At 36.1% G+C, this 14035-nt stretch overlaps 1 protein-coding gene across 1 annotated transcript in view; it reads right to left on the bottom strand.

The window, feature by feature from the left end:
• Positions 1-6971: 6971 nt before the first annotated feature.
• pth1r (parathyroid hormone 1 receptor) overlaps positions 6972-14035 on the bottom strand; it is an 88521-nt gene continuing 81457 nt past the window's right edge. Inside the window, exons 7-13 of the mRNA XM_016449716.1 lie at positions 12606-12759; positions 11809-11869; positions 11489-11555; positions 11092-11186; positions 8365-8506; positions 8218-8259; positions 6972-7513 (exon numbers count right to left, since the gene is read on the bottom strand). Of these exons, the coding sequence (XP_016305202.1) occupies positions 7160-7513; positions 8218-8259; positions 8365-8506; positions 11092-11186; positions 11489-11555; positions 11809-11869; positions 12606-12759 (915 nt within the window). The 3' untranslated portion in view covers positions 6972-7159. The remainder of the gene's footprint in view (positions 7514-8217; positions 8260-8364; positions 8507-11091; positions 11187-11488; positions 11556-11808; positions 11870-12605; positions 12760-14035) is intronic.

Genomic DNA, 14035 nt, shown 5'->3' with positions numbered 1-14035 from the left:
TAGGGGTGACCCCGAATAGTCGAAGATTCGATGCTTTGATAGGAGGAGCCTCACAGTCGAACATTTGCGGGGTATTATGCCATTTTGGCTATATGGGGGTGCTTAAATGTCTGATTTCACAGAGAACTGTGCATTAATATCAGTTTGAAAACTTCTAAGCTTGCAGAAGTGTTTTCCAAAAGTATGTCATTATCCATGTTTACCTTTCACACTTTTAATGAATTACCCAGAGTATGACCGGTTTCAGGCCCAGAACCCCTGGAACAACTGAGGAGCAGAGACAAAGAGTCGTCTCAGTAATTCTCCAAGACCGGCCTCCCTCACACTCCTTACTAACTCTGAGATTCAATCTCTGATCTTTCAGCTCGGAGGCCAAATCATTAACCTCACGGATATCTGCCCCACGCAGGTTAAACGTTATTTCATAGTAAATTGAAGATATAGGAGCCATGGAATCCATTTAGGCTGTGCAAAATGTTATCAACAGAAAAACTGTAGGTGCATGAAAATGTGCTTAGAGTAAGGATGTAAGAACCATTATTATATTGTTGGACACCTGCACTTTTTTTTACCAAAATGTTTTCCCAAATCATTTATATGCCCCTTGTTAAGTAAAGTATAAACGTACTAAATTGTGAATGTTCAGCAGTACTTGCAGCAAGGTGAATGCAACACCTTTAGCCATGAATATTTGTAGAATATGGCGAGGCTTTGAGTGTCTTCCTGCTTTTATGAAGCAGTTTTAACCATTTTGTTTATAGCACCTTATACGTTCCCTATGGTGAGCGTGATTTGACCAAGTACAACATGTTCCTGGATCAACATCCTTGTTGATCCTGGAACAACATTCCAATTAACCAATCAGAATTGAGGGATAACTTTTCAGGAAATATCTGATTTAGGCTTACGATCAGGGTTAGGTGCTTCTACACCCTTGTTAATCAGCTATCATTTCACACTGATTTTAGGAATAAATTATGGGTAGGGTTAGGTTTAGGGGTAGGGATTGGGATTGGGTTTAGTCTATATTTTTGGACAGTAATGTTGATCCAGGAACATGTCTTACTTGGCAAAATCACGGCGACTCGTTCCCTACCTCTGCTAGAAAATACTGTTCTTTATTTGTAAACTAAAGGCATTTTCAGACATGAGGATTGTTTTCTTTGTTCCAAACAAGTGTGACGCACACTTCCTGAAAAGTAAGGCCAAAACATTTTGATCGCCATCTATTGGCTGGCTGCAGTATAGGTCATAAACCCTGCCCTCTCTATGTGAAAGAATGCAAAGTAAGCCAAACTAAAAAATCAAATCAAATTGTAATAATGTTGCATTTTCAATTTTTTTAGGTAGCTTTTATCACACTGATGTATGTCCAAGTGTTCTTTTTTTCTAATAAATTTTCTTTTAGTTTGTTATTTGATGCTATAGACCTTATGTAGCTCCGCCACTTTTTAGCGCTTGCAGTGCTCGTTGTCTTCTGCATTCTGTTTGTATTTCCACAGCATGAAGGTAATGTCGTACAAATTTATGAATGAACTGCTCATTTTAAAATCTTCCCAGTCTGGTAATTTGTTATGATGTCCACTTTAAACAATACAATGCACATGATAACTTTTGTTAACTCAGCAGTAAGTAAATCCACTTCACCAGCTAATTACTCTTCAAGAGTGATGCTATAGAGTGTGTCAATAAAAACAGAGTATGGTGTCATATAAATCCAAGCCTTTATTCAATGAGACCAGGCTGGACAGGCAGGTAGGACATCCTATTGTAGTCCTCTTGCCGAGGGATATGATTAGACAAACATTTCTTGGTCCTATGCCTTCCACAGATTGTATAAATACATTTAGACCACTTAACTTAGTGATTGCTATGCTGTGAATTTAACAGTAAAAGACTGTAAAAATGCTACAGTAAAAACCTGTTAAATGGTTAACGGTAAATTCCCCTACTATATACGGTGAAAAGCTGTATTGGACTTTATATGTATTGGACATTAATTTTACGGAAGTATACCATTTTTGGAAGTAAAAAAGACCATATAATTTACAGTGAATAACCGTAAATTGACATTAAGTTAAAACCATAAAACCTAAAACGTTGCTACCGTATTTTTTACGGTAAAATTCCGACAACCACAGCTGCCATTTTTTTACCGTAAATTTTACAGATTTTTTTTACAGTGTATGGATGTGAAGAGACTTTCAACCAGCATAAGAAAAAATGTTTTTCAGCCAATCCCTGCCTTTAATCATATCTAACAATGCACCAGTTTTGGAGAAGAGCAATGACATTTTAAGATGACTTCAGTTTTTAGCTGTGATGAGTGAAGTACTCACTACACAGAATTAGACACTGCTGCTTTTTTACCTGTTATGATACAACTTGGTTAATTGGGTCGGATTGCTTTCTCACCACAAGTGAACCACATCGTTTTTCAATTATGCCTAGATCACCTCGTTCACCTCGTTCAGGCCTGTTACTTTTCTGTAACAGAAACACATACATAACATACATAACACAACATATAGCACATACTTATTTGATGAAGCAAGATTAACGCATTTTACTGACCTTCTCTGAGTAAAACCTTTAAAACTAAACTTTTATCTTTTCAAATCATTTTAAACTTTCAGACAAGGCTTAGTCAAGCTACATCAGAGTTTGTCCTCAAACTTTACGCATAGTTGTAAGATCAATATTAATGTAAGCCAAGCACACACTAAGGTTACAATTAAAGGTCATTTTTACAGCAAAATATCTTTTTTTTTTCCAGTGAAGTTACTCAGCATATACAGTATACTGTATTTGTAAAATTGTGCTTCAGAGTTGAAATAAATCCGTAAATTAAAAAAAAGTGTTTGGTCCCAGTAATAAAACCTACTGTATATTTAATTTGTCAATATTTATATAGCAGGAATTTTTGAGAAGATGAAGCTCTGTAATGACATGTTTTCCACTCATTGCTATTAGACACAGAACAGTTGTTAGATGATTGCAGAGGTTTAATGTTGACTCTCACAAACAGCATCATCCACACGGACATACAACAGCTGAAAGGCTCAGAGAAAACCCCTCAGTTATTCTTCAGGACCGAAAAGATGACCTCAAGAGCACAACATATGTTGTTTTGTTTTGTAACAAATAATACGTACAGTATTTCATTCATTTGTTGAGTTACTTTAGCTCAACAATTTTTGGGTTGCACAAAATGGGTTGCACCATTTATTGTCTAACATGTGGACTCTATCATGTTTGGTCCAATTATAAATGCATGCTATTAGACATTACAAAAATATTATTCTTTTGAAAGCAGCATGTGTGTCTCACAGAGCTTGTACACGTCCCGATATCAATCATCTGGTAAGAATGACCCCTCGGAGCAAGAATGCGCTGGGATTGTGTGCATAGGGTGAACATGCAGGAGGGAAAATATTACAGTTGGAACATTTTCCCATAAAAACGTTTGATGGAATTCAGAGCAGCCGCAGAACGATTCAGACAATCTCAAACCTCTCAAACCAAATCTCTGTAAGCGAGAAAAGGCTTTGTTAAAATCTGAAAATACACTTACGGAATCGTCACGCTTTTGTAACATAGATCAACGTTAGCATATAGATAGAATCAAAGGTTGAAGAAAGCTGATTGTATGTTTTGAAAATGCTGTAAGTGTTGCTCTGTGTATTTCTGCTTAGGCCAGAAACACAATCTATTTGTCTTCAGCGCTGCTCTCAGCCGGCTGATCAATCTGAAACCAAGTAACTGACAAGACAATGCTGTCTGCTCCATTTGGAGATCTTTCTTAACATCTCTACCAGTGTTTCTCCTGTCTGCTCAGTATGTTGTGCATAGGTAAAAACATAGGTAAACCGGCTATAAAAAATAAATACGAAAAATAATTTGACTTTTTGTAGCTAATTTATATTCACAATAAAAATGGTAAACCTCTGGCAAGTTGTATCACAAAAATGTGACTGATATCCAGGAGCATAACATTGCTTCACACACAAGTAATGCAATGGAGGGCAATTCTCACCATCAACTATGACTTTTGCCTCATTGAACTCCAAATCTGCTGTTTTTTAGTAGTTAGTGATGCAGTTGTTAAATTTAGATATGGGGTGGGTTAAGGGATAGTCTTGTAGAATAAGGCATTCATTTGTGCTTCATAAGCACTAATAAACAGCCAATGTAATATGCATGCTAATAAGCAACTAGTTAACAGTGAGAATTGGTCCTTAAACTAAAGCGTTACCATATTTCATGAAATATATCAGTACTGTTGACAGAATCCTGATCTTTCTTTCTTTCTTCTTTGGTTTAGCGGCTAAGCCTGAGGAGAAGGAGGAGGTGCCAACCGTTGCGGGCAAGGTTGATGCTGAGAAGGGAAAGAAGAAAGAAAAAGAAGGCAAGGGTGCAAAAGAAGGGAAGGGAGAAGAGAAGGATGAAACCACAAAGAAGAAAGGGGAAAAGGGGGAGAAAGGAGCATCGAAGAATGAGGCATCGGATGGAGGGAAAGGTAAAAAGGGAGGTGGAGAGAAAGGAGGAGAGAAAGGAGAAGAAAAAGGAGGGAAAGGAGGTGGAGCCAAGGGTGGTGCCAAGAAGCCTGCAAAAAAGTGAACATTTAGTCACCTTTATGGTGTGTGCTAAACTTTCATTAGCCATTTTTTTATTTTTTTGTAAGACAATTTATAAAAGCACATTTTCAGCATAATTATTTTACTGTAAATTGTAAATATTGACAATAAATGAGTCTCTGTTAATTATACATTTTCATTTATTATTCACATGATCAACACTAAAATATACAACACTGGTGTACATAGAAAAGTTAGTTTGCATTCATGTAAATTAACATATAAACAACACCAACAACAACAACAGAAATTCAAATTTTTGCAGAAAGAATATTCATTTTTGGGTAAAATATTTTTTGTTGCAATGTGTCAAAAACACTTCTACCGAGGGCATGAAGAATGATGGGATGCAATAAAAATATGCACATGAGTAAAGCAGAGATATTCAAAGCAGTAAAATAAGATAAATTTCTTGACTGATTGATCTGTCATGAAACCTCAATATCATTCAAGCAGTTATTTTCAAATCAATCCCTGTTAATATCTAAAACCAACAGTCTCAAATGTATAAAAAGTGCAACAATAAATGACATTTTATAAATAATACAACTGAAAATAATAGATTACATTTAATGGTAAAAACATGATTGAAATGTTGTCATTTTGATCTGTCCTCAAATTCAAGTTCAGACGGTTGTTACGTAAAGAAAAGCAGAATGCATATGTATATATTTTGTTAAAGTTTATTTTGTTGAGTAATGGTTTGAATTTATTGACTAGCAAACACGAATTGCTTGAAATATAAAAAAAACTGAATTTAGGCTTTTTTCAGCATATGTACTGCTGAACTGCCAGCATATAAAATCATAACCTGGATTACAGTCTTTCCATATCAGTATTACATTCTAAAACATATGCAGAGGAACATTTAGCTCATAACCGTGTGGACATTTTCGTGTAATGTGTAAACACAATATTGACATATATACATGGAGTAACAAAAAGCAGCATTATATTACACATAACAGACCATGAGCCTCTAAACCTACAATACTGACTTCAGTTTGTTCTTCCTTATGGCTGTAAAAAATGATATTCAGCTTCTCATTTAAAGTAATGCATGAAACATTAAGATGAAACGATTGGATGTAATGTGAGGCAGCGGAGTGAAGCATGAGCAGGTATATTAAAAGCCTTTTCAGGATGATGAAAAATATGAGTCATTCATTATACGATAATGAGGATAATGTATAGGGGTTTTCAGTGAACTGCTCTTATGATGCCTTTAATGGAGATCAAGAGTTCCCTGAAAACTTTTACAGCACAGAGCATAATGATGCTGTTAATTGATTACTCAGAATGAGAGGCGTATTTTATTCATTCATGGCCTGGCACTTGAAATATGTCATCTAAAAAGGAAATGAAAGGTATACTGGGTGCTGCCAAAGGATATTTTGTAAGGCAATATAATCATGTTTGTGATTATGAATGCACACCTTACTTTAAATACTAAATGCACACTCTTTGTGCTTCAGATTTGAATGACGCCTCATATCATGTGGCTTGTTAATAAGAATTATTGTATTGCTTATGCATGATCAGACAATGTGACGATGTTCCACTTTGGATGAAAAAAATGGCCTTGGTGATAAAAATGGAAACAGTTAACGGTATTATAAACTATGCTAAATTGCAATGGTTAAGGCAGCCAAAAACGACCCTGAAAATGAAAAATGCTGACATAATTTCTCTTTTATGCTTGTTAGTGTAGTATGTGTTGGTCCTAATAACAAAATTCTTTGACGTTTCACCACTGGCAACAATCACTTCATCATCACTGGCAATAATGCAAGCTTGTGCTGTATAAATCTACACAGATTCAGAATGAATTCACTCATGAAGAAAAATACAGTCTGGCAAGATTTGGCAAATCTACTGATTAAACACATGGATAAACAAGACACAACCGCTCAAGGCTTAGAGACATAGAAATATCACATTCTACTAATACAAACCTGCTATCATAATACAAAGAGGGTCCTCCCTACTGGCAGTCGCATCTGTAAATAACATTATATTAGTGCTGATCAAAAACATTTTTTGGAAATATGAGTGTCTTATCTACAATTGACGGTCCACAGTGCCATATATTTTATATGACTTGATCCTGAAGCAAAATCTGTTCACATCCTCCGAATACTGCTGGTGAAGAACTCCCCGGGCGCCGCAGCAAAAATGGCTGCCCACTGCTCCGGGTGTGTGTTCACAGTGTGTGTGTGTGTGTTCACTGCTGTGTGTGTGCACTTTGGATGGGTTAAATGCAGAGCACTAATTCCAAGTATGGGTCACCATACTTGGCCACATGTCACGTCAAGAAGAAAAAGATGGCCTGGTGCCTGTAGTAGCTTCCAGTCTTGCAAGAACATTGTGGCTCCTTTAAAAGACACGGATCATATCTGGTCCATTAGGTCCAACTGTACATCTTAGATGGTCTCACAACCCAAATTGTGAGGAAATCCTGAGAAACAAAGGACTCTCTAATCCTTCGACATTTTTCATCGTCTTTATTAAGGTTTGTGAAGTCACATGACTGTTTCTCTTTCCTCCTCCACCACCGGGATGGTTTTTTCCATCTGGAAGTTCTTCGAAGGTTCTTCCTCTTGTATATGGAGCTCCTGTCCTGAGGTCGGGATGGAGTTCTCAGAGACCGAGCCGTTCTTCACGTATCCCGGGAGGTTCCGGTGGCCGTTGAGGGAGACGGGCCCCAGGCGGGTGGTGAGGTGCAGGGCCAGAGGGCCCCGTGCGGTCACGGTAGTGACGCTGGTGTGAGACACCATGGGTCCATAGCTATACGTGTTACTGCCACTCCGGGCTTTTCTCTTGAAGTCCAGAGCGAGCGTCCTCCGACTCCATGACTTCTTGATTTCTGCTTGGACCTAAAGTGTGATAAGAATGAGAATATATGTGAATGAAACAAGCAGCTGGGAAGTAACTGATTACATGTAATCTGGATTATGTAATCAGATTCTAAAAATGAAGTACTTGTAATTAGATTCCATTTTAAACTACTCATAATCAGATTATAGTTGCTTTTTTATTGATAAATTATTTATAATTGATTGATTCTTCCTAATTCTTCTTTTTCACCTTTTAAATTGTCCTTTCTAAAATAGCCTATCGCTTACATGCATTTAGAAAATCTGTCCATTTTGTGGACATTCACACAAAGACCAGTCACTAGTCATGTGACCGCAGCTTTTGACCACTGGATTTACAAAAATCTGCCTTTTCTCAACATTTCAACACTACTGATAAGCATATTAATGGTTTTTTAATTATCACTCAGTGGGTTTAAGAGAATATATCAATTAAATGAAACGATTAAAGCAGTAAATTGTTTCTGACAATTAATAATGCAAATTGAGAATTTAATAGTAAGTGCTATAAAATTGCATAAAGTGCAATTACTAACAAAAAGCTAGGGTCCTAGGACTGCGGTCATGATCTGTAGTCTTCAGTATTGCAGGTGCATGCTATTTAAAACCACTGAAACACAAACTGACCTGGAAGCCTGTCTAGAATGTACTGACAAAAGTGAAAATAATTAATTATAAACAATTAAATAAAAATTAATTCTTACCTCTCCATTGCAGAAGCAGTATATAATTGCAACGAAGAATCCCTGGAAAATAGAGCATGAATTTAAAATATAATTATACAAGTAATAATAAAATATTTTGGTGCCTTTGTACAATTTTAAATGTCTACATCTTTTTTGAAATATTACCTGGAATGAGTTAAAGAGCATTTCATAATGCATCTGGATTTGCCACGGCACCCCAGACACTTCTGTATAGGGCATTGCCATGAACACAATGTAGTGAACCCCAAACAACGGCATGAGGACCAGCGTCGATTTTAACAGCTTTCTGTGGCATAAAGAAAAAGAAAACAAAACGATGAAGAACCAAAGTATATGTTTGGGGTCAATAGGATTTTTTTTTTTTTTAAGTAATTGACATTTTTATTCAGTAAGGATCATTAAACTGATAAAAAAAATAACAGTAAAGGTATTATAATTCTACAAAAGTTTTCTATTTCAAATAAAGGCTATTCTTCAGAGAATCTTGAGGGGGAAAAAAGTTATGGTTTCCACTTCAGCAAATTACAATGATTTCTTAAGGATCATTTAACACTTTTTTAATATTACTATATATTTTTTAAATATAAGACAATAAATGAAAAATATATATAATAAATTAAATATATTATATTTGTAATTTTTTTATGTATTTAAATAGAAATCAGGGTCCCACTTTATATTAAGTGGCCTTAACTACTATGCACTTACATTTAAATGAATAATTTGGTACAATGCAATTATTGTGTACATACACTCTAAAAAATGCTAGGTTGTTTCAACCCAATGTTGGGTCAAATATGGACTAACCCAGCTGTTGGGTTAAAAAGTTAATTTAAAAATGTAACCAAAATTTAACCCAACAGTTGGGTTAGTCCATATTTGACCCAACATTGGGTTGAAATAACCCAGCATTTTTTAGAGTGTACATGTTTTTACATTGTACTTATATTTTAAACATACCAGCATGTAATTACATCTGTAATTAATTTCTGTAATTACATTTATAATTACACTGTTGACCCATCCCTTACACCTTAACCCACCCTTAAGCCTACCCATACCACCAAACCTGTCCCTAACCTCACCTGTATCCCACCTTAATAGCAGCAAAGTTTTTGCAATACAATATGAACACAATAAGTACATTGTACTTATTGTTTGATGTAAGTACATAGTAGTTAAGGCCACTTAATATAAAGTGGGACCGAAATCAGCTATTTTAAATAGTAATATTACTACTGTATACTGTATTACTTACTGTATTTTTGATCAAATAAAAGCAGCCATGGTAAACATAAAAATCTTCTTTCAAAAACATAAAAAATCTCAAATGGTAGTGTATAGGGGTGTGCTTGAAGTCGAATACCTTATTTGGAAAGGCACGGATAATGGCTTAAAAAACGAATAACGGATAAGGAATAATTCTGCCCAAATATTCGGCTGAGGCTGGCACACTCTGGTGTTTGCTAGATTCACAGGTGAGCCAGGGGATCAGCGCGATATTTTACACAAACCTCTAAATTCACGCAATAATGAGTGTGTGAACTGAATGAATGTAAACTTTATGAATGAAAAGAGTGCAAATCAAACACCGCATTGCTGCTGCCTCTCCGTGCATCTCACAGAAATCAGAGCTTGGCAAGAGTAATATCACCTAAAATAATAGGGCCTACATCATACATGGTCTACTATTTGTGTATATTTAAAAGGCAATGATTTTAATCTTATAGGCTACGATATGATACACGAATGAACGGAATAAGCACAGCGCGATTGCCAATCAAACAACCGCGTTTTGCCGTCTCTGCGTGTCTCGGTCTCTCAAAAACCAAACCAGCTCTCTGTCAAGAGTAGGCTAATAATCAACTAAGATACATATACATTTTCTACTAGGCCTACATGTTTGCTTCTTTATCTTTTGCTGATTTGCGTTGCACACGCACATTTGTTTAGTGAAGTTCAAAAAAAGACTCGTTTAAGAGTTCTGCGTAATGAAAATGTGCGCCTTGAATTAGCTCATTCAGTCGTGTTCAAATGATCCCTAAACATTTGTCATGAAATCTCTCCGCTTGTAGCCTATGATAAATTTATTTTTTAGAAATTATTAATTTCATATTTTAGAACACTGAACAGGGCAAATAGTCAAAACATAAATATTTGTCCACCTACTCTGTTCTCTTTTTTTCCATACTTTTCCAGACCTGCAAATTACTTAAGTGAAAAGCTTTTCCAAACTGCGCAGCAACCGGTGAGCCAAAGGAAAGCATGTTGTTTTACATAAACCTCTAAAATTACAACGCAGTAACAAGTGTGTGAAGTAAATGAGTGTAAACGAATGAAATAAGCTCAAATAAAATAGTGTTGCAGTTGCCTTTTTCCATGCATTTCCTGGAAATTACTTAAATCAATTTCCATATTTCTTAACTGTGTAAGAACCCTTACTATTTTAATTATAGGCTATTTAAATATTTATTTATCAGATCACATTAGGTCCCCAAGTTGGGACTCGTACTTGCGTTCCCCGAAGCACAACCGCATCTCCAAACACTGCCTATACAAGAGTATCGTCTCTGACTGTTAGAAGATATTTAAATAAATGTTATAATCATAAAAAAATAATTATTTTAGTTAAACACGGCATATTTGTTCAGAGATAACTACGAAAAAAAAAATAGCGGTCTTATCAAGTAACTGTACGAAGTTCTGGTTCAAGCTCCGCCTACTTCCGATTTTAGCCGAATACAGATACAGATACGAATAATTTTGTGATTGTTACAGATACAAATACAGATACAAATACTGGCTTCGCTGCACACCCCAAGTAGTGTATATATATATCAGATGTTGAAAAAACAAAAACAAAAATCTTACCTATACTGTTGTCTGGTGTCACATCTTCCTGCATTTGTTTCTCTAAGTTTTGTTGCCAAGACTCTAATTATATTCAGGAACAACAAAAAATTTACCTTTGGGAGAAAAGTATATACACTAATTTAATAGATCATAATTGAGACATATAACTAACAGACACATGAAATAACAGCATTCATAATAAAGGAACTGATAGACAAATAAATATAATATTTGCAATTTACTTGAGACACATGAAAGTTCAACTTTCATCAAATTTTCATCGAACTTTGTCAAATTTGTACACAGTTGACAGAGTTTACACTTCTCATGATTTTAAAATATAAAAACATTTTTCATCAAAATAATGAAGGCCTACTTATGAATTTCTTTTTCGTTTTTATTTATGGAAACTTACAACAATTGCTGTCAGAATAGGGATCTGCACTATCCATTTCAGGTTTCCTGCGCTTAAATCCCAGCACCTGTAGATCATAAACCAGATCAGTCACTTTTAGAAAGCTCAATCCAGACATCCTATTAATATTTAATAGATAGTATACAAAGATACTGTGTTTTATATCTAGAGCCTTTTGCAAAAGTCCTGTGCATGCATACTGTACATTGTTTACCACAAAGATAATATTTTATTTGTTCCACAAGCTGAATTAATATTGCATTCCTGCATAAATGTACACATGGTAATATTGGCAAACGATTTCAAACACAAACACTTACTCAGTGTCAGCAAGAGTGGCTCTCACGCTGGCCCAGATGGTCACAAACATCGCAGGAACACCTGTTTAATGAAACCTGTTTAGTAAAACCTTTAGTGACCTTTACTTTCAAATTGCTACATACAGAAGAACCCTCATGGCTTTTTGTCTGTATAATTTCCAGTGATTATTGCAAGTAATTAAACTAATAAATAATTGTATTAGTTTATTTGTTCTTGTATTGTAAATAATAATAATAACAACAATAATAATAATAATAAATAAATAAAATATTGTATTGTATTGTATTGTATTGCATTGTTGGGTTGGTGGTGGTGAAAAGGCTGGCAGAGGATTTAGATAAGTCTGAAGTACTGGCCCAGCAGAAAAAAAGTCTATAGTTGAGCCTTGGCTCTGCAACACTGGTATTAGCAACAGAGAAGTGGCTTAGCTCCACAGCATCCACATTGTATGCGCTGTGCATGTCCAACTTTTCCACACAGTGTGTACAATGCAGGAGCCGTGAAGTAAAAAGTATATCCACAAAGGCAGACACATTTGCTGCTGTCTCCAAAAGATATAGCACATGCCACTGTGCTGCACTGGAAACAATTAGCAATACCTCAAAATAACTGTTGCTGTTCGTCAAGAGTACATTTAAAAATCTGTTTGATACACAAATTGATAGCCTAGTTGATATCCTATTTCAAACTAACTGGAGAAGATGTCCGAAGAAAGCATTAATTAAATCTTTTGGATGATTTGGTGTCTGTAGCCTGTTGTGTATTGGAGTCTACATGAAGAAGATTGTTTACTCACCCCAGCCAATCAGAGTAAAGCCCCAAAGGTACTTCCTGTCTGAGAAGAAGGTCATGAAGATAAGGCTGTGCAGGTACAGGCCTTCCACCAGAATCCAGTAATAATTAGTCGCCAAGAAGTACAAGAAGAGAGTGACAGCCACCTTACAGCCAATCTTGAAGGGTAAAGTAAAATCGATTCAGCACATATTGATTAAAAGCATGTGTTCCTATTTCACCTTCATTTGGTTTTGAGATACAAGCTACGTGTAACTTGACTCACCCTCAAAAATAGAAATGCACAGGTAATAGTGAAGGATCATTTAAAACAAGTTTCGAAAGATAATGTGAGGGGTTACCTGTGAGATGAGGAAACGAGACGTGGCGTCAGTAGCTAGTGCTATGGGAAACTACCTTTCTCCAAAAACCCTGCAGCCTTATTGAATCACACCAGTGTCTTGGACTGGCCAATGGCGTTCAAGCGCACCAAATGGAAACGGCTCTCACCCTATCAAAATCCTCAGAATTGACTGAGGAATAACTGGCAGCTCTACTGATAGTTAAAGTACAATAACAGCCATTGAATGCAATGTTTCATTTCCTCATCTCTGGGAACTGAAGTTACGAGAATTACCACAGACATTCACTTTTGAATTCGGTTCATTGCATTGATAGCTGATCATATGGGGAACAGTGTCCAATCATGCTGCACCTAAAAGATTTCTTCTGCTAGGAAAAAATTTGACCTTTTCAGCATGATTACGCAATGCCTGAAGGTGGTTAAAAAGTATATAAATCTTTATTTTTTTTTAGAAAATGACTGATCAATTCACTAAATAAGACACCTATTCCTCGGCTGGGATCGTGTAGAGCCCTTTGAAGCTGCATTGAATCTACAATTTGGACCTTCAACCCGTTGGCCACCATTGAAGTCCACTATATGGAGAAAAATCTTGGAATGTTTTCCTCAAAAGCCTTAATTTATTTTCGACTGAAGTAGGAAAGACATGAACATCTTGGATGAGATGGTGGTGAGTAAATTATCAGGAAATTTGAATTCTGGAGTGAACTAATCCTTTAAGCAGCCGACCACTCATCATAATATGTTAGTATAAGCAGAATTACTGGTGAACATCAATTATAACATGGACTACAGCAATGCCGGCATCTTTATATACAGTTAACAGTGGCAGCTTCCCAATGAGAGGAAGCATACCAAGTACCAGGAGTTAGTTGAAGAGTTCAGGAGGCAGAGCTGGCAAACTGGTTGTGAGCCTCTGGAGGTGGGCTGCAGAGGACTTGCAGGGTGATCATTCTGCAGAATGTTTACACTACTAGGCATCACCGGGAAAGCAAAGAGACAGGCGAAGCCACAAAGAAAGCCACTAAATGGCTTTGTATTAATAGTGCAGAAATGTAGGCAATGTTGCTGGGACACAGGACGGGGTCTCG

This window comes from Sinocyclocheilus anshuiensis, unplaced genomic scaffold (genome assembly GCF_001515605.1).
Source record: "Sinocyclocheilus anshuiensis isolate Anshui unplaced genomic scaffold, SAMN03320099.WGS_v1.1 scaffold1635, whole genome shotgun sequence".
Lineage (NCBI taxonomy): Eukaryota > Metazoa > Chordata > Actinopteri > Cypriniformes > Cyprinidae > Sinocyclocheilus > Sinocyclocheilus anshuiensis.
The sequence above is the reverse complement of the archived record's forward strand: the minus strand, read 5'-3'. Positions and strand labels throughout refer to the sequence as shown.